Source organism: Cimex lectularius, unplaced genomic scaffold (genome assembly GCF_000648675.2).
Source record: "Cimex lectularius strain Harlan isolate CLEC.00 unplaced genomic scaffold, Clec_2.1 scaffold15, whole genome shotgun sequence".
Lineage (NCBI taxonomy): Eukaryota > Metazoa > Arthropoda > Insecta > Hemiptera > Cimicidae > Cimex > Cimex lectularius.
Genome location: NW_019392667.1, coordinates 814,141 through 836,499, shown reverse-complemented (window position 1 = coordinate 836,499; position 22,359 = coordinate 814,141). Strand labels below are relative to the sequence as shown.

The window sequence follows — 22,359 nt, the reverse complement described above, 5'->3', positions numbered from 1 at the left end:
TTTTAACATTTAACAATTAAGATACATTCTGTTAAACAAACATTGTTTTTAACTACTGGCAACCTTGGTAATATGCCTTTATTATGCTTGATAATAATTGCACATTTGCATTTATTTATGTTCCATAACAACTAGGAAAAGATCTCGCTCTGGCAGATGCTTTGGTCAAAGACGGACGTAGCTTTAGTCCTGGTTGTGCCAATCATACACGATGGTTTACATCGGTTTAGGGCCACCGGAAGTCTCGAGAAGAGAAGATACGACGGTTATATGATCATTGTATCGCTCTTACCACACTACGGAACTAGCATTTAACGGCATCCTTGATAGGTGTTCAACCCCAAACGTAATTTAAGTGTGAGCACTAAATCAGTCATCAGGAGGCTTCATGAGAACAGCCTAATCTCTAGACGTCCGAGGTTTTCTACTACTGGAGAGGCATCGATTAGAAAGTCTGTTCTCGTCACAGAAGAACGATTTGGTTTGACCAATCAGATGGCCGGGACCCTGTGAGGAGAAGACGTGGATTTGCACTAAGGTTGAGGCAGTTCTTCTGGATGCTTGGTTCCATTCGCTCAATTTATTGGGGACAACTTGTTGATGATAATACTCGAATCTCGACTTGTCGCCCAATACTTGGAGGTTATAGGGTTTACCTAAATGAATTGACAAATATTTCTCCTGACATGAACCTTATGAGACAAGTCAAAAAGACAGTTGAAAAGTTTCAAACCGTTCTTGTTAAAGAATGGGATTCTGTTGAAAAAGACGAAATCCGAGCTCTAATTTACTCGATGCCTCAGAGACTTAAGGCCCTCTTCGAGGCCTCCAGAAGGTAATACGCGTCATTAAGAACAAAATTAGTTATTGAATTGTTAGTTAAATTTTAATTTATCACTAAATTAATTTCCGGTATTTCGGTTCTTTTTCTGCATTTTCTTTAAATCCAAATGAATTATTTTTCATGGAAACTCAAGAATTTCTGATCTAGTTTAATATGATTTACATTACAATAAGGTATTGTAATTAATATAACGGTAAACAAACATAGTTCAAACAGAAGTTTGAAATAAATAACAATGATTATTTGGAGATCGTGAGGTGCGGTCTGGCGTGACGTAGGTTTTAGAAAAACATTTTCTTATCATGCCAACGTTTCGAACTTTATTGAGATCATCTTCATAGCTCAAAGAGTCAACTCTCAACACGACACACAACAATGACACATCTACAAGGAAAACTAACACTTTGAGCACTGAAGATGTTAAATTAGCCTTATCCCTACGATAACATACTACTCCACCAAATAACTTTAATTTTTAATTTATTTTCATCAAATCAAAAATTTTTTATTGGCTTGAGTGATCGGAACGACGATTAGTAAAAAGTGTTATGACTTGTTTCCGGCCCATTTGTTTTCGTATTCAATTTTGAAGGATTCTGTACTCACTTTTACTACTATTCTCTATTTCATCGATATTCCTGCAGTGCTTACCTGAAAGAAACAAACAAATCATTAGCTACAATACATAATACAATGCCAATTGGATAAAGTTTAATTGGATTATACTTCCAATGGAAAATAATTCAATTCCATTGACCTCTAATGTGTTTATTACTTAAAGTTTAGGTGGTAATTGCCCCCATAAAAATTAAATTTAAATTTTATAAAGGTAGACAATATAAGCATACAAAGCATCTTTTTAACATTGATTATCTGCATAAATTTTTCATTTTTACTCATCTAATAAATTTTTTTTTTTTTTTTTTTTTTTTTTTTTTTTTTTTTTTTTTTTNCTTGGACCCGTCTGTAAAGACAAGACCAAAACCGGCGTACTTGTTCCTAAGTTCAAGGAACTTAGTCTTATAGAGGTGTGGCGGTGTACACGACTTGGGCAAGCTCGCCAGGTCGTCGCGGACGAGTACGGCAGGAAGGGTCCAAGGAGGTGTCGGTCGGTCATAAAAATATTAAACAAGTTTTTTTCATCTGTGGGTTTGCCCACGTAGATTTTGAATTATTGAACTTTTGAAACTCTCCGGTCAAACTGGTCCGTCTAGTCTCGTTGTATGCTTTGCCATTTGGTTTTTCGCGTTGGACTTCATCTCACTGTTATTGCACTTCCTTCCGTTGTAAGACTTTTTCAATGTATATGTAATTTTTCTTTTTAAGTCAGTTAGTTAGTTTTTATCATATAAGTTGATGGTATGATAAAACTAAGTATAAAAATAAGTATAAAACTAAGTATAAAAGTAAGTTCAAGTTGTTGAAGTCTTGTGAATTTTTTTTTAATTATAAACATTTGTTGATTATTAAGAGAAAATTTCTTGGATGGACCCCACCGGCTTTATTTTGGACCTATGTTTCTAAGGTGTACACTATAAAAAGACCGTGTTTATAAATACGCGATGACTGTCTCTCAACTTAAGGCGCTTAGCCCAAGGTATTTCCTCGACATCCTACGCTTTGCTCTTTGCCCAAGTGGGCGATTCTTACTTGTGAGAACTTCAGTTTGGACTTAACTACTCCTTACAGGCAAATTTATTACTAAGTCGCTCGGCGATTAGAGCGACTAGAAATCACCGGTTGTATTATTTCTCTAATAAATTATAATTCGTTGTTATTATTCAATCCAACGTAATGTACCATTTATAATAGGCGTTAAAAGTGTTTTGTTCTTTTCTGACGTATTTTATTGACCTTTTTCATATCTCAAAGGCGTCCGTTTCGTTAGGCGTTTACAACGCTTCATTTTCACAGACTTTAACGCCGTTAAGCAAGCAGTAATTGCGTGGTAATTGAATTTAATTGACCATTCACAAGGGACTTGAAAAGTCTGTGACAAAGGAAACTGAATCCCATGAGAGATACCGAATAAAGCTTTTTATAATTTTTTGTTTAAACAATGTCCACCGTCAAAGTTAAAAGATTTCCTAATTAAGGCAAATTAGGAATCTAAATCGTGAGATGCGGTCTGGTGTGATGTAGGTTTCAGAAAAACATTTTCTTTATCGTGCCAACGTTTCGATCTTTATTGAGATCATCTTCAGGGCTCAAAGTGTTTGTCGTCTGTGTAATTGTGCCATTCTTGCGTGTCGTGTTGAGAGTGCCTGAAGATGATCTCAATAAAGATCGAAACGTTGGCACGATAAAGGAAATGTTTTTCTGAAACCTACATCACACCAGACCGCATCTCACGATTTCTGAATAGTTTGTAATTAATCCTGTTTCATTGGCCATTCTAAAATTCTAGACATTTATTGAGGGACTGTCATCAGTTAATTTTTTCAGTCTTATTCTTATAAAATTGATTATTTACTTTACCGTCAGATTAAGTCCCTTTATACTATTTAACGACATAATTGCAATAATTGCAAGGATAATGAGATAGCCTACAGAATTAATAGATTAGCGATACTTCTTTAATCTAAAAAAAGTCAAATACTACGACTTAAATTCTAAATCGAATTTTCTCTTAAAATATTAAAATATACTGTAACCGACCTAGGCAATGTTGGGACTTAGTCTTCAAGGAAATTTTAGATCGCCTGTAAAAAACTTAAATATTTCAATCTGTAGATATATTTAAGATTGTTTTGCCCTGATGATGACCTTAAAATAAGTCGAAAGCTTAGCAGTAACAACTTAATTTACTTTCTTTTTCATGACCATTCCTTGATACAGAGTAGTGTATTTCACTTGTTATATTTAATTAGGTTTTGATGATAAATAGGGTCTAATTTTCTATTTCTTTACATGGCAATTTAGATTGAACCAAGAGCAATTATCATTAAGCTCATATCCTTCACATTAAAAAAAAATATTTCGCTTATTTTTCAAAACTGTTGACGCGATGGTTTGTACAGGTAGGAATTATCCAGCGCAAGAACGGAAGTTTGTTTCGAATCTAATGATAAGATCTGGTGAATTATAAATTAACCAGCTCGGCTGTCCATTGTTCAGGGTGTTCAGCGGTTTTCTACCTTTTATACCACTGTACGCCGAGGAATCATGCTAAGTACCGGTTTGCGAAGGCGTCGCTAGAACGTGAGCACTGCAAGTTATACTGTCAATTTGTTCAGCAGTTTATGCTTTATGATTTCACATATCTTCTTTCCTTATAACAATTATATAATAAAAACACTTCTGTAAAAATTGAAATTTTTCGAATAGTAGTTTTTATTTTAGAAAAAAATTATGTATTCAAAATTAAATATAATACAAATTAATACATATTTAAACCTTAAATACTCCAGAAAGACACAAGACAAAAGGATTACATATTTCATTTAAAATGCAAGAATATGCAAGAACAAATATTTTAAAATAGAACGGTACAAAATACTGATTACATTCGGTCGTTGAACCTCCCTGCCAATTTTACCCCTCAGATCATCTCGCCAAATTCAATAATTCACAAATTTCATGCAAACTTCATAATCTATATCTGGCGAAAAATTTGAAAATTTAAATCAGATCAGAATCTCGTCACTATTCTCGATTTTTCCTGCAGGTTATATCTGTTTTACAAGTACTGTAAACAGTAACAGTATCTGTGTACTGTTTATCAAGTCTGATTATATACAAAAATTGAAAAGGTAGTCGATAAAGATCCGATTGGGCCACCCTTTTTTCTCCGAAAACCCTTCATAACTGTATGATTCTTAATAATTATTGCCGATTTTTTTTTTTATAAACGGTTTTGTTACAACAGGGTGGAAAAGTATGGCGTATCTTTTGATTATAAATCATTCAAAGAAAGTCCGATAAAGTTCCGACTTTGATCCATCCCTGACCAAATTGGACTTTGTAATTTCACAAATTCACATTACGATTTTATACTTTACGATTTGGAGGTTTATGATAAATTGTAAAAGTTTCCGCCTTGACCAGATAAAGAAATACAAAAGAACCGACGAAAATGGAAATGGATCAAAGGGCGCCGACAAACAGCCTTCCCTGAAAATCTTTTCCACTAGATTATCATGCTACGCGTTGTCCCGAAATCCACAATCGTCATCATCATATATTTTAAAACTTGGCATATCTAAAAATAAAGTTCATCTCCCGAGCCATCTCCCGCATTACTAACGTTATTATAATTCGTTACCATGTTTTACTGATTATTTCTAGTTGATAAATAAAATTTACTTTTTCCACCCTTGTCAAGGGGAGTGCTAAAACTTCTATCTGTTCTAAATTAAAAAAATATTTTTTAACGCGTTTAATGACAAATATGTTAGACAGATTACCATTTTGTAGTTAGTAAAACCTGTACTACGTTACATACATATGTACATAGATAGATGGTAAAAGTAGCAAGTTCAGCGTCCTTTAAACAATTTAAATTGTTTGACTGGTATTTATTACTTGCCCAATTATACAAACAAAAAATATTTTAAAAAATTAAAGCCCCAAGATTAACCTCCTGTTCAGCATTTACCTTCACAACTGTATAATACGTACTATAAGTAACTGAACTTAAGTGTGAAGCATCGTACTATAAGTATTGAATTGAAGTGTGAAGCATCGTACTATTAGTAACTGAACTTAAATGTGAAGCATCGTACTATAAGTAACTGTACTTAAGTGTGAAGCATCGTACTATAAGTAACTGAACTTAAATGTGAACATCGTACTGTAAGTAACTGAACTTCAGTGTGAAGCATCGTACTATAAGTAACTGAACTTAAATGTGAAGCATCGTACTATAAGTAACTGAACTTAAGTGTGAAGCATCGTACTATAAGTAACTGAACTTAAATGTGAAGCGTCGTACTATAAGTAACTGAACTTAAATGTGAAGCATCGTACTATAAGTAACTGAACTTAAGTGTGAAGCATCATACTATAAGAAACTGAACTGAAGTGTGAAGCATCGTACTATAAGTAACTGAACCTAAGTGTGAAGCATGGTACTTAAGCAACTGAACTTAAATGTGAAGCATCGTACTATACGTAACTGAACTTAAATGTGAAGCATCGTACTATAAGAAACTGAACTGAAGTGTGAAGCATCGTACTATAAGTAACTGAACTTAAATGTGAAGCATTGTACTATAAGTTACTGAACTGAAGTGTGAAGCAAATATGAGACTTACAAATTAATCTAGGTGAATTTCAACTAAACTTAAAAGAACTTTCATCTAAGACAAGAACAACTGGATGCCGATGACCCTTGTCTTTTCTACTTGCCAACATATCTATGTACCAAAAATGTCATTGCGTATGAGAATAAATAATTTACGTTTATAACACGCGTGAATTCAGAAAAGAAAATTTATTGTTGCTGCTTTTAACTTTTTTCAAATATTTTACATTTAGCCACATCTAATTATTTAAATATAAAAACATATATATTGTTATATCCATTACTGTTCGGGGTCCGATTGACCAATTAACATTTTTCAATTAATTAATATTTATGAAATGTATTGGTCGAGATAAAAATATATATTGTACTTATTATTTTTCGTGTTGGTCAATTGCCTAAAAATAGTGGATCCATTTTTTTTCTGAAGACAGTTGAAATTGACTTACAATCTGTCCGTTTATATTTAGAAGGGAGGAATCGTCGTTTCTCCCCCATGATCAGATTACCACCCGTCAAGAATAAAGAGGGCTTAATTGGTGCGCTCGGATAGTACTCAATTGACGTAATTGTCGAATCAATTTAAGAAAAATTCTCGCCGGCATATTTTTCCATGTAGCACAGGACCAATCCCTATGAAATATCTTAACATATTTCACCAAGGGGCCTGCACTCAGATTGCGCCACAGCTTTTGTTAATCGGCGGAATTGGAGTTAGATGGCCCCTAAACTCAGGAGTTTACGGTTTCAACGGTCAAAATAAACAAACGGCCTGTAAACAATGGCCGTTAATTTGACGACGTTTTGATATCGAAACTGCCCCTGAATTTTTAAATATAATTTGTCCAAGGGAATAAAAACTATAAATGGAAGTTGCAATATTGCTTCACAAACAAGAAAAGATAAAAGCTTGAATCATTCTATAAACAATTATGCATAGAATTTGATAAATTAACAGTGATATTGTTGACTTTAGTAAAAGTACGGCCTTCAGTTATTTGGAAGTAATGTTTTCTCCATTTAAGGATACAAGGAATGAGGAGGAAATGATACTTTGCGGTCAGTAGCATAACTTCCGATCATGTACGATGAAGAACAATTTAAGTAGGTGTCAACTTTTAATCGGAACCAGGCATGCTATTAATGATATATCAGGAAACTTGACGCAGGTGAGGTTTCAGTCATTCCATTTTTCAAATGGTGGCTCGCCATGTTTACGGGTTTTTTTTTCTTGAAGACAATAATAATCAAGTCTGACAAAAACCAATATAAATAAATGTTAACTTTTAAACCGACCCAGACATGTAATTATTGATATATCAGACATGCTCCTCACAGATCAGTTTTCAGTTGTTTCAATTTCTTGTCATTTTTACGGTAGTTTATTGTCTGAAGGCAACAGTGATCAAGTTTGAATAAGAACAATGTAAGTAAATTAAAATTTAATACGCAAAAGTCATGTCATTACTGACATACGAGACATGCTCATGAAAAGTAAGTTTTCTATCGAACATTTTTCAAGACAAGATTCTTTTTTGCCTGAAGATAACATTGATCAAATATGACCAAACCAATAGAAATAAAGTTAACTTTTAAATTCATTAGATTTCGTGGTACGATTGACCAAATAACACCTTTCAATTAATTAATCTTTATGTAAGGTATTGGTTGAGATAAAAAAGCCAGTGTCACGAGCTGGATTCGAGCCCACGACCTTCGGCTAAATACGATGCACTACCACTTGAGTTATCGTGACTTCGATCCACTCGGAATTGAAAAATGGCAAAAAGGAGGGAAAATTCAAAAGGTGGGGTTGGGAAGTTGGTGTCCAAGTGGATCGAAGTCACGATAGCTCAAGTGGTAGAGCAGTGTATTTAGCCGAAGGTCGTTGGTTCGAATCCCGCTCGTGACTGACTTTTTATCTCAACCAATACCTTACTTAAAGATTAGTCAACTTTTAATCTGATCCAGATATGTAATTTCTGATATATCAGGCCTGCTCGTCAAAAGGAGTTTTTGTTGTTCCGTTTTTCAAAAAGTGGCTGCCGTGTGTGAGTGTTATGGTGTTTTATTTGGTTGGCTGTCCAGAGTATATTTTTTCCAAGTATGTATTAAGTATAATGGAGAACAATTTAACTAAGCGTTAATGTTAAGTCAATAAAAGACATGTCATTCCTGATATATAAAGGAACTCTTCCTAAATGTATTCATGAGTATGAGTTCTTTCAACAACAAGTTCTTTCATGGGTACAACACTTAGAAGACTGCTTACCACTAACTTAAGATTTATTCAATTGTAAGATTGTTACATTTTCATCAACTTTTTTGTACGAACCTAATTCGAAAAGATGCAGAACTTAGTTATCAAAAGATCAAGGAAATTATTCATTTCCCCGTACAAATATCATTCACTTGGGATGACGATTTTAGGCCTAAACCCATAATGGTCGTACGAATTGGTGCAAACTTTAGCAACGAAATAGCTTTTTTTTTTTGTCAAACACACTCTGTTATACTAAACGCAGATGTTAAAGATTGTAAGCCAGAATAAACCGATGGGTCTTCGTACTGGACAAAATCGATTTTTATATTTTATTGGTGATGTAGCAAAAATGTTGCACATGGGCTTGGGCTCAACCTCGCCCACCATAATCGGCGATCAACGCCTTCAGAATATCATCCTATGACCACAGCATAATCATTAAATTAAATAAAAACAATTTTGAGTCTTGTATGTTATGTTATTCAACAGCTATAAAAGGTTTTAGCAATAGGATAATAAAATAATGTTTAAATTTACCAATTTATCGAAATTGGTAGGAGAGCTTTCCCCGTTTTTTCTGTTAAAATTTATATTTGTGTCTTGTTGAAGCTGTAAAACCGAAATAGTTCAGAACAAATAGAACGACCCCAGAAATGACCAAAGATAAGACCATTGCATCAGGCAGCTCGTCAAAATGGCATCTTGCATAGAAACAACCTATTTTTAAGTTTCTTCCCGAGGTAAAATAAAATAAACAATGTAAATTAATATTATTCTAAAACAATTATTATTATTTTTAACAATTATTATTCGGAGATCGTGAGATGCGGTCTGGTGTGACGTGGGTTTTCGAAAAACGTTTCGATCTTTATTGAGATCATCTTCAGGGACTGGGATTTATAAGCTCTTTTTTTCTAAAACTACGTCACACTAGACCGCATCTCACGATCTCCGAATAATCATCGACTAACGGTCACTAATCACCACACATCATTTTTAACAATAAAGCAACATTACTTTGTTATCTAGTTGATAAATTGATGTTATTTTCTATTGGATGGTGTATTCCAATTAAACTTTCAAAATGCTATTAAAAGTTTTGTACTGTCTTCGATAAGCAAGTAGTATTTGAAAGATACTTTTCCGAACAAATAACAAAAATATTAAAATTGGCATAAGAATTGTATACTTGTTTAATTATTTCCAATATGGCAAAAACATATCCTCCAATTGAGGATGGAAAATTTTAAAAATCCACATTTTATTGATTCCGAACTACCGCAAATAGGGAATCAGTCTGTTCATTGAGAAAAGCTTTTGTGCTCTTTCTGTACAAATTAAGTTCCGTGTCTGCCTGTCTGACTGTGGTCAATTCCTTATAATCGGGAAAATTCCTAAACCGTAAGACCAATCCTTATGAAATTTTCAGAGACTGTGCGAGTTTCTTTCCGGATAGTCCCCTATAAATTTCATCGCGATCTTACCAACGGTATCTTCGCAAGTCCTCAGATATATTTCCGAAACAATTTGTCGAATTATTATGCAATTTTCAGGGATTATATAGACGGCTTTCTGGATGATCTCCTATTAATTTTATGCCAAACAGATTAAGATATGCGTATGCGCATGCACAAAAGTGAGGAAGCTGCCCACCCACTTGGCAGATTAAAAAAAATTTATGCTTTAACATATAACCAAAATAAACACTTAACAAACTGGAAAATGATTGGAGATCGTGAGATGCGGTCTGTTGTGACGTAGGTTTTACAAAAACATTTTTTTTATCGTGCCAACGTTTCGACCTTTATTGAGATCATCTTCAAAGCTAAGTGTTTGTTGTCATTGTCATGTGTCATTCTTGTGTATCGTGTTGAATGTGCCCAAAGTATATTATTCACAGCAAGGTTTTGCATAAATAAAAAATGGCAAATTAACAATATAATAAATATATCAATCAACGCAATGATGGATGTCATTATAGTGATTATTTCATTAATCTAAAAGATTAATTTATTTTTCTGTACCCGTTTCTTTCAAGAGAAGGGAAAAGTCATCTCTTCTTATATTTCCTCATGTTTTCACTTCAAATATTGCCCATTGTACTTTTTGATTGATTAATTTAGTTTATTTACATATTATATTAACAAACAATAAAAGGAAATATTTTATAAGCATTTGAATCAATTTCATTCCTGTTAATGTTTGTTTTGATGTGTTTGTTGAATGTTTTTAATTAAGTCTTTGTTTTATCTTTTAAAATTATTTTAAACCGGGCACAGTTAATTAATTATTTTCGAACACGTCCAAGATGTTATAAAAATACTGAAAAACTGTTGGCAAGTGGGATTTTTAGGAGATAAAGAGCCGCGGGATAAAATGCAATTTGGGTTGTTTTTTTTGTGCAGTCACTTTATGTGACCAACATCACCATCTAGCGCACACGTCGAGAGAGAGAAAAAAACGCGCTTCTATTTTGGACTGGGACCAAATTTATGGCCGCGTCTGCAAAAATAGACCCGCCACCGAAAGGCGAGAAGAGCCTTTACGCGTTTTGATCTGTTTTCATAATCCGATTTCGCAACAGGGTCTCTTTTTTTTTTTTTTTTTTTTTGATAAATATGTTTATTTTATAAGTTAAATTTGTTGCCATTTCACATAAAAATTGCTTGCGAAAGGTTATTTTTTTAAATAAATGCATGATCATATTCAACAACAGGGTCAGTTACGGTATTCTTCGGGATCTCACCTTCGGCCGATGGCGACCACAAAGAAGTGCAACCTGCACTGTCTACCAAGAGGAAACAGTGATATTTTTGTTTTCACCTTCAAAAAATTATTTCCCATAATCTTGCTATTAGAAAATCAATTAATTACTGAATATCAAGATCTTGCTTATGTTTCTAGGAATTACATCAATTTTCCAATCAAGGGGTGATCAGAAATAACCCAAAAACAATAATTAAATAATTTATAACCTCTAGAACTTAAAAAAATGCTTTATAGTCTGAAATATTCAGCAACACCCCGGAAATAATTTACAAGATAATGAATCTTTATTGTCCATTAAAAAATTTAGAGAAACGTTAAATGTTTTTAATATACTGTAACAATTTTATGGGTTGTTATAAGCAACATTTGTTTGATTATTTCAAGATATATTTATATGATCGTAAAGTTAATATACTTTCATATTTAATATGATTTAAATAGTTTGGTCCAGATTTTTATCAATATGGATTTTCAAGATTTGATCATCTCTTCTCTAGTTAATTTTACTTTGTTATAATTTTATCACACTAATAGGCAAATTTGTTAAACTGGGAAATATTAGCACGGAAGATAAAAATGGTTTTACACACTTCTGTGATATTTTAGATTCATTTTTGGTTTTGGGTGCTTATATATTTTTACGATATCGCCTTCCTCGGCTATATTTAGAATGGATTCTATTTTAAATAACTTTTCTTTTTTTAAAATGTATATATGAACAAAATTCCTGGGTTGTTCAAACAATTTTCTTGGCGGAGAATCAGTACATGTCGGATATTGGAATATTGAGAAAAAAAATTTTTGCATATGCGTAAAAACCAGACAGATCGAGTTAAAAGAGGTGTGAGGATTGTTTAAAATTCCAGTTTCTTTCATGCCGGTACAAAAGATCCATTCTGTTCAATGGAAGCATAATTAGGTATTCTTTGTAAGCATTGATTTTCAAAACAAATGTCCCCAATTGAATTTTCTTTGTAAAATAGACTTAATTTTCTCCAATTTTAAGATGTGATCATAACCTAAATACGACTTGTCAAAATGAACAAATGTTATAGAAATTTGGTGGTTGGATCAGCATTGGATTAAAATTGCATTTTTTGCTGATAAGTTTGAAATTTGCCTCTTTAGATTAGATAAGTTTGAGCCGGCTGACATTTATTTTCGGACAAGGCGGTATTCAGATATAGGTCCTCCCAGGAGTTGGGCTTAGGCCAGTGTCACTCAAGAGTAAAAACTTCAAGGTTTGCTTTCTTTTTCTCTATTTTGATTTTTTCTTTTTTGGTATAGCCGTGTATCCCTCGCTGTTTTTCATTTACGGATTGGAAATGATAAAAACGTGATAACGGCTCACCTTGGCTGGTAGTCACTTGTCTAGTGACCCTCTGTTGGGTCTCCCGCTGTTCGCGGACTTCCTGCCCTTCGGAGCGCCTCATCCCTGAGGTCTCCTACAAATGCAAACACACACACAACACACGCAGCACGGGCTGTCTTCTGTCCCTTGGTTATTTTCTCCTTCTTCTCCCTTCGCCTTCAGTATGACTTCTGCCTCGCCGGCGGCTCCCCCTCTCAAGTCTAGCACAGAACCAAAACCCCCACCAGCGTCTATTTCCGGACCAGATCAAAAATAATAGACGCCCCCGACGAGACCGGTGAGCCCGACGGAAAGTGGGCTTTGTTTTGGACAGTTGTTTTTTGGAGGGAAGAGGATTGCTTGAAAATGTACCAGGCGAAAGAAAGGTACACGATCAATTCAACATCTTCTTTGTTTGGAAGTGGATGCTAACCATCCCTAATGACAAACAGCGTGAATGGGCGGACCAGATATAATCAAGCTGTTCTGAACGATTAATAAAATCAGGGACTGTGTTTTTTCATCCAATCTAGTTCACTTATATGCAGACTCCGAGACTTTAACTCTGACCCTTTTAGATATTTCGGAAAATTTATGAAAAGTTCAGCACCCAACCAAACTTTTGACATTAACAATCAACGATACACAACACAATAATTAATTATTTTACCCAACAAGTGATAATATCCTGATTTATGATTATCACTTTTTTTTTAATTTGTGCAACAAGTTTACCAATAAATATACTTTTCTTGTTCAAATGAATTTCGAAAGAAAAATTCCATACATTTGACCAAACTGGGCAGGCGTGAGTTAAAATGGGTCAGGTTTTTTATGTGGCAACGGAAATAATTTTTAAACTGCTCCATTTCGTGATCCGTTAGCTTATCGCAAACATATAGCTCTAACTTTCAATTGTTGACGTCATTAATATAGATGATAAATAATGTGGGACAAAGAACTGAGCCTTGTGGCACCACGGATGTAACATTGCAGGTAACAGATTGACTGTTGTTGTTGACGAAAAATTTCATGTTATTTAAATATCCAGATAACCTGTATTAAGTAACAGGGGTAAATGATAATGAATCTTTGCTGTCTATGAAAATTTTACAAAAACATTGAAATATTTTGTAATATTCTGACGGACTTTTATGAAAGACACTTATTTAATGATTTCAAGTTATATGCAGGATTTACACTGTGGCAAAATATTTTTAATTATCTTTTAGACAATACTCCATTGATTAATTTACAATAATATTTGGTCACGATAGCTCAAGAGCAGCGGTGTATTTGGCCGAGGGTCGTGGGTTCGAGTCCCACTCTTGACGCTGACTTTTTTGCCTCAACCAATACCTTACATAAGGATTAATTAATTGAAAGATGCTATTTGGCCAACCGGACCACGAAATCTAATGAAGTTAATAATAATTTTTACTTGTATGTATTTGGAAATGCAAGTTTAAAATGGAAATTTTCGGGTTGAAACGGTATTTAAAGTTTTTAAATTTTTTCCCGAAATCGAGTGGCTGTTAATTTTTCCCGCGAATATGCTTTTCTGATTCTCTTAATGTTCATCATGTACTTAGGTCGATTTTCACAGTTTCACAATTTCTGTTCACTTTTCACTGCCAACAATATTTAGGATCAAACGTCTTAAATTTATCGTTATCTTCTTGTTGTAGAATACACATAGAAGGAGGTCCGAGCAGAGAATATTAGTTTTTATCGTACAGATAAGATTTCGAATCGACCAAGCACTATGACACTTGAAAATGTTTGTTTTGATGATGTCGAAGCACGTGGTTCCGGTTGAGTCCATCCTGTGAATGCGTTTCCCGTGTATTTCGGATTGTTTCAACGGGTCCCAAACTCCAGGTCAAGGGAAAATGTACAGGAACACCGTGTTATGAGATAGTAATGATCCATTGTGGCACTCACCGGACGGTTCGTGGAAGTCAGCATATTTGATCGCAACCTTATTGCGATTGTTTACAAAAAAAAACAGCTTATAAGTACTCCCCAAAATTCTTTTCAGTTGTCAATCACATTCCAGGGGTTTCCTCAAATAGTTCAAAAAATTTAAAAGTAGAAAATTTTTGACATATGCGCTGCATTCATCTCGACAATTGTTCGGGACGTTCGCCAGTTGGTTGAGTGTTGTTTTTACCTGCCGATTCACCGTTTTGAAATAAGGATAACTCCCATTGTATATGCAGCAAGAATCTACATTTATAGAAGACACCGTCTGCTTCCCACGAAGAGGCGAATTTTGCATTATTTACTGGAAACTCGAAAATTCCCACTCGTAGTCAATGAATATTCAACTGATCTGAACCTTAAAAAAAATTTACTAGAAAATTTCCCAGACTTCTTGTTAAGAAAGGTGATTTTCAAGCACATTCTAATCGCTCATGAACTCTTACCATATACAGGGTGTCCCACATAAGATATCCTTCCCTAATTATGGTCCGATTTTGAAATATATTTTTAAAACGTTTTCGTCCATAAAGCCTAGTTTTTAGATGTTTCATTGGTTCCCGAAATAACTTTTTGTTCATTGTTTTTAGACGGAAAATAACCACTACGTACCTTTTTTAAATGAGACACCCACTTTTTATTTCGAATTTCAAAAGTAGAAATGATGTATTTTGAAATTTGTAATAAAAAGAGGGGCTTCATAAAAGAAAAAGGTTCGTAGGGCCTATTCTATGTTGAAACATATGAAAACAAGACTTCATAACGAAAACTTGAAAAAAAAAATATAAAAGACCAAATTGGGTTCTAATTAGTCTCTCTCTCTCTCTCTCTCTCTCTCTCTCTCTCTCTCTCTCTCTCTCTCTCTCTCTCTCCCTAAATTTAAAAATCTTTTCTTATATAAGTATGTTTATAATCATTTACACAGTTCAAAATAGCCTCAAATAGCCTCCAATATAGAAGAAATGAAAAAACTTTATTTAAAACTACTAATAAAGAATGCTTAATTAGTGAATTGATTATTTAATTTTTAATCTAGTGTATTGTATGTTATTTTGCACAAATTTGTCAGTTCTTTTCAAGATTTGTTTCTTATTAGATTTTTACAATTTGTAATGAGGTGATTAAAATCTAATTTTATATGTAATCCATAACATTGTTAGTAAATTTTGTAATTATATAATTTTCTTTCTTTATTGATTTGTTACAGTTCAATGAATAAAATATTTATTTAATTATTACTGTTCCACATTCAGTTTAATTTTTCTGTTTTTATTGGTTATTTTCTTATTGTTATATACATATGATATAGAAGTGCATGTATGTAAGTTCAAATTGTAAAATGTCCGTCTCGTTGAGTGTAAGAAAGGTCAAATTGACCTAACTCTGCGAGGTTTGGAAAAATAAATCGATTATCATAAAATAAATCAAATCTCTCTCTCTCACTCTCACTCTCTCTCTCTCTCTCTCTCTCTCTTTCTCTTTCTCTCTCTCTCTCTCTCTCTCACTCTCTGCCTATTTATCTCTCTCGCTCTCACTCTCTGCCTATTTATCTCTCTCGCTCTCACTCTCTCTGTATGTCTGTCTGTCTCTCTTTCTCTCTATCTCTCTACCTCCCTCCCTCTCCCCTCCCTCTCTCTCTCTTTCTGCCTGTCTCTCTCTCTCTTTCTCCTCCCTTTCTCTCCCTTTTTCTGTCTGTCTGTCTTTCTCTCTATCTCCCCCTCTCACACACTATATCTCTCTATTTCTCTCTCTCTCTTTCTCTCTTTTTCTCTCTCTCTCTCTCTCTCAGGTTCTCGGTCAAAAGGATAATAGTATTACAAAGATTTTCATCAAACTCCGCAAGAGTCTACTTGAAAAAGTACAGTTAGGATGGGTTATTTGCCTGTATTAATTTATTAATTACGAAACTTCTTAGTTGCACAGAGATTAAACTTTGATGGTATATTAGTACAATAAACAATTGACAACTCGATAAATCAATGGAGAGAAAATTGATAAAAGTTATCCTACTTTTATTTATGACAACAGTCTTTAATTTTGTGGAGGAATTAAAACCGACCATTGTCCAATGGTTGCCGATTGGTTAGCGGTTCTGGGTTCGAATCCTGGCCTATCCCTTGAATAAGTATTGTAAATCGTTCTGGCCCAACGTTAAGCCAATCTGTATGACAGGAATTACTTTTACCGTATATATTATTTTCTGAAAAAGAGAATTTATAAAAATACCTTTTGCTAAACTACCTCACTCTTGACCGCCAATCAAATCCAACAAGTTATTAATTATTTTATTTCCTGGTATATTTTAAGCTTTATTCACCGCTCCTCACAAATTATAAAACAGCCGGTCACAAAAAAACATTTTTGCACATTTTCGATAGTTCGATTTATTTAAATAATGTGAAGTGTGTACCTGTGATCACCCAAGTAATAAATCATATTTATATTTAGGGGAAGCATGCACTTGTAAAAAATTTAAACCCGTGGTATAATAATGTTTCTTTTTTCAAATTCTCGCCGTTTTTCGTTGGACAATTGAGTTCCTTTTGTAACATGTTCAATGAAACACCCCTAACTAGCTGTGATTTTGTTGTGCAAAATGGTACAGATTTTTAATTTTTTTTTAATTTATTTACAATCAATTTGCCTCGTTGTAAAACGTTTCATTGATAAATGCCTATCCTTGCGACATGCAGCCCAAGGTGAACCTATGCCGCGTTTGCTTTTCTATTTTCCCTGTCAGCCCTATATGGGCCGAAGGGAAAAATTCAATTATAACAATTATGCAATTATTACAAAGAACAAGTGAGAAGGAGGAAACATTGGACTACATTCGCCACGATTCTAACTTCGAATTATCACAAGGCCGGAGTCGAAAATACACGGGTGGAAAGAGATTACATCTTTTCGCACGTCGAAACGTCGAGCTTGGATTAAAAATGACGGGATTCGTCGTTGGCGAAAAAAAGGAGAAAATAGTGAAGTTTAACAAGCACCGTCGCCGCCTTGGAAGTGGTTTTGGAACCGGGTCTATTTTCGTTTCCCCATTATAAATAATCCAAGAGATAATTTCAAAGCTAATTAATGATGACACCTCCCTCAGGAAACGCTAGGAAATAGAAAATATATTTTTCTTCTAGGAGGATTAAACCGTCTTGCTTAAAACAAACATTAACAATAAGTTATTTGAAAAGTTCATACTGCAATGTATCAGAAAAAAAGAAGACTACTCAGACGGAATTAAGTTTAACCTATGGATATATTAAGCCCTGATCCACAAGTACATAACATCTTATAAACAGCTACTAATGTCGACTATTAATTTTTAAATAGCTTACAGATAAAAACAAATACTAAATAATCTTTTTCATACGCATATAAATTTAGGCTATATAAATTAGGATATAAGGAATATTATATACAGCGTATTAAAACTATTTACAAATAACTATAAAAAGAATAACCTTCTGATTTCGACTGAAGATAGACAGTAAACGTATTTCTCATAAAATTGTAACGATAATCTATTTAAAACTGAATCATTTTGATTGTCCTGTATAATTGAAGACAATTTAGCAAAACAAGTTAAAATTCAAAAATCAGCTTTTTGCCACCATTTTCGCGTTGAGACTGCATTCGAAATTTTTACCTGTTTTTTCTGAGGGACAAATAGGTAAGGAGAGATAGAACTGGGGACAAAACGGGTGGAAATAAAAGACGAACAGGAAGAACACAATAAATAAATAACGTTTTATGTGTTGTCACAGATATTGAATATCCCGGGCGAGAGCGAGAGGAAGAGATAGATAGATAGATAGACAGATAGATAGATAGAGATAGATAAATAGAGAGAGAGTGAGTGAGAGGGAGAGAGACAGATAGGCAGAGAGAGAGAGAGAGAGGGAGAGAGAGACAGACAGACAGAGAGAGAGAGAGAGAGAGAGAGGGAGAGAGAGACAGACAGACAGAGAGAGAGAGAGAGAGAGAGAGGGAGAGAGAGACAGACAGACAGAAAAAGAGAGAGAAAGGGAGAGAGTGAGTGAGAGGGGGAAAGGGGGAGAGAGAGAGACAGACAGAAAAAGAGAGAGACAAAGAGAGAGAGAGAGAGTGAGAGAGGGGGAAATGGGGGAGAGAGAGAGAGAGAGAGAGAGAGAAACAGACAGAAAAAGAGAGAGAGAGAAAGGGGGAGAGAGAGACAGACAGACAAACAGAGAAAGAGAGAGAGAGAGAGAGAGAGAGTGAAAGGGAGAGAGAGAGGGAGAGAGAGGGGGGGAGAGAGGGAGGGAGGTAGAGAGATAGAGAGAGACAGACAGAAAAAGAGAGAGAAAGAGAGGAGAGAGAGAAAGGGAGAGAGAGAGTGTGAGAGGGGGGAAATGGGGGAGAGAGAGAGAGAGACAGACAGAAAAAGAGAGAGAAAGAGAGAGAGTGAAAGGGGGAGAGAGAGACAGACAGACAAACAGAGAAAGAGAGAGAGAGTGAAAGGGAGAGAGAGAGAGAGAGAGAGAGAAACAGACAGACAGATACACAGAGAGAGAGTGAGATGGAGAGAGACAGATAGGCAGAGAGAGAGAGAGAGAGAGAGAGAGAGAGGGAGATAGTCCCGGCAGATTGAATTTTCATGCCCAATCGTTTATACTTTTCCTTAAACGTAATGTAATGTCCAATCAACTGTATTATTATTATTAAGACAGAGAGTGAGAGAGAGAGAGAGAGAGAGAGAGAGAGAGAGAGGGGGGAAAGAGAGGGACCTAGAGAGAGAAAGAGAGAGAGATCAGGCAAATTGTTGAAATGGAAATCCAGTTAGAAGAGGGAAAGAGAGAGTAAGAGAAAGACAAGTGAGAATAGGGAAAAACAGAAAAGAGTGGGAGAAAGATTACACAGGAAGTTAGCACGAAAGACATCAGGATTAAATTCAATTAAGGTCAAGAATCTCCAGGCCTGAACTAAAACGAGACGGACCAGGTGTGTTCTTCCAGCAGACTTGGTGGTCTAGTTCCAGCCTAGGTGAATTTTTCGTGTGCTTGTTCTGTGCATAGCCTGTTCTCACAGCATGTATTATCAGAGCAGTATGATAAAACCGCCTAGGAATATTCAGCAACTCGATTTCCACCAGACAAAACTTCGCAAGTATTTTAAAACATGAACAGAAACCCTGCAAGAAATGGAGACACAATCCGATGTAAATTTAACATTCGATAAAATGACTGAAGCCAGCATAGGGCAAAGCGAGGCGGCACTGGACCTGTGCGCAATTACTAACTATAATTATAAACGTCATAAACATGTTTTTTTACGTCGTGATTACTAGTTTCGGACAGTTACATGAGAACAAAACGTATTTTACAATTGGACATTAATTTTAAAACTATTCCCACGCACAATTTACAAAAAATTTCCGAGATTTCTCAGATATACCTTGCCGCAGAAAAATCCAACCTTTAACGCTTATTGTCCCAGTTTGGAGTAAAACGCCGGGAACGTAAAAAGCATTCTTCACGATCTTCAATCTTCATTATGCATTGTTCGTGAATTGTACAGTTAATTGTAGTTTTTACTCGCCTCATCATGCACTCTTCCTGTATCGGCATAACCTGTAGACCTGGCGAATTAAGTTATTTAAAAACCCACTCCAATCTGTACATCAATCAATAAAGGAATTATCCAACCAACTCTTTCCTTCCATTACCAGCGCATAGTAAATATTTTCTTTGTGTTTAGTTACATCCTGTAAGGCAAGAACTCCCTATGTAAGCATATGTTTGGTAAAATTAGCCGCTATTTACAACCATCTCGTCGATTTGTTTACCAACTGATGTATAAAGAACCAAAGCGATTCTCACGTTAAAACCACTTGGTTTGTCCTTCATCCAAATCGGTTTAAATCTAGATTTCGTTTTGCACATTCTTCACAGAAATACAATGCAGTGATAATAAACAGGAAAACAAGCAAATGTAATACAAAATGAAAAGAGCTGATGCTCAGTGACATTAGTAAACCATGTCGGGTAAGTTCTTATGGTCACACCCGAACTCCTGGAATTCATATTAAAAAAATACTCTTTACAGCTCTTTCGGACTAGGACTTTATGAGAGGTTAAAAATCCAATCTTAACAAGTTCTAATCCCATCAGTCAAAAGTCCTCCGCACGATCACGGATGCTCCTTTATGTTTATGTAACTACACTCTACACTCAGAACTACATCATGCAAGGTGCCAATATATTTGAACAAATTACGAAAATTAATTGCTGATGAACTCAATTATTCCCAGGTTAATTTATACCATTCTTACTCAGGACATTGGGTACAGTACAATGCTGTGCTTACATAATAAAAAGACGCAAATAAATTATTCTCTAGGATTCAATAATATCATTATTCAATTAATTATTCTTTCCATGTAAGGTCTTGGTTAAGATAAAAAAAGTCAGTGTCACGAGCGGGATTCGAACCCACGACCTTCGGCTAACTACGCCACTCTACTGCTTGGTCTATCGTGACTTTCATCTTCTGGAACACCAACTCTCTATCTCAACCTACTACCAACTCAACCTCAACAAACGTTCGAACCTTTCCTCTTTTTGCCATTTTCAAATGTCCGAGAGGATCGAAGTCACGATAGCTCAAGTGGTAGAGCAGCGGCGTATTTAGCCGAAGGTCTTGGGTTCGAATCCCGCTTGTGACCCGGACTTTTTATCTCAACCAAGACCTTACATGGAAAGAATAATTAATTGAAAGATATAACTTGGTCAATTGACCACTAAAACGTAAATTAATTTATATTTAATAAATAAAAGAAGTATCACTTCACTAAACTGCTCCCCGTGGCCACTTCATAAGTCGCTAAGAATCCTATCCGATTATACGACATTTGAAAATGGCTAGAAGAGGGGGGAATTCGAACGGTTGTAGGTTCAGAACTTCAGATGGAGAGTTGGTGTCCGAGTGGATCGAACTCACGATAGCTCAAGTGGTAGAGTAGCGGCGTATTTAGCCGAAGGTCGTGGGTTCAGAACTTCAGATGGAGAGTTGGTGTCCGAGTGGATCGAACTCACGATAGCTCAAGTGTAGAGTAGCGGCGTATTTAGCCGAAGGTCGTGGGTTCGAATCCCGCTCGTGACACTGGCTTTTTTATCTCAACCAAGACCTTACATGAATAGAATAATTAATTGAAAGATGTAACTTGGTCAATTGACCACCAAAACGTAAATGAATTAATATCATTATTGTAATAAAACAATGTTAAATGCTTTTGAAATGATTGAAAATTAATAAAAAAAGTTGTTTTTGACTAATTGTAAGTGAAATTTCTCGTGATTATCGAATTCTCTCTTTCACGTCTGAATGATCGCATTAAGTCCCTCTATCGTACTTTAAAGGTTCTTCAGATAAATTTTACGAATCTGACAAAATCACATAAAACGGCCGTAGAAAGCAATTAAAAATATTTATTTATTCGTGCTAGGCTTATTATTTTGTAGTAGGTACAATCCAAAGCATCAGGGTTGGACGAAAATGTGTATTCCTGTTACAATCTATAGCAATAAAGGCTATAAAGCTTCTTTTCTATGGTAAAACAATAGATTCTATACGAACTTTTGGCAAAAATATAAAGGGGAAAAATCACCAGACTGCTTATAGAATTGTTGACTGGCACGTTCAACCTAGTAAAGGAACGGCCCTTGATTCCTAGGTTAAATTTAGAAATTTGTGGGTGGCTGGCGGATACCTGCAGACTGACTCACGTTTACTTCTTGCGGTGCACAGCTTGCATATAAAGTTGCATATAACCATGAATGGTCTTTTTTCTGTCGCTGAAATTGTATGACTTCACGTTGGTTTCTGTCACGCACTTCAACCGGTTAAAATCAGAAAAATCTCCTTGTTCTGTCGAATCCACAAAATAT

At 35.0% G+C, this 22,359-nt stretch overlaps 1 protein-coding gene and 1 non-coding gene across 3 annotated transcripts in view; both read right to left on the bottom strand.

The window, feature by feature from the left end:
* LOC106673577 (titin) overlaps positions 1-22,359 on the bottom strand; it is a 151,636-nt gene that overhangs the window by 94,641 nt on the left and 34,636 nt on the right. For both annotated transcript variants that reach the window (XM_024225167.1, XM_024225168.1), the window contains exon 19: positions 1,451-1,495. In XM_024225167.1, the coding sequence (XP_024080935.1) occupies positions 1,451-1,495 (45 nt within the window). The remainder of the gene's footprint in view (positions 1-1,450; positions 1,496-22,359) is intronic.
* LOC112126323 lies at positions 5,139-5,203 on the bottom strand. Its single transcript, XR_002909900.1, has one exon. It is a non-coding gene; the product is annotated as a U6atac minor spliceosomal RNA (small nuclear RNA).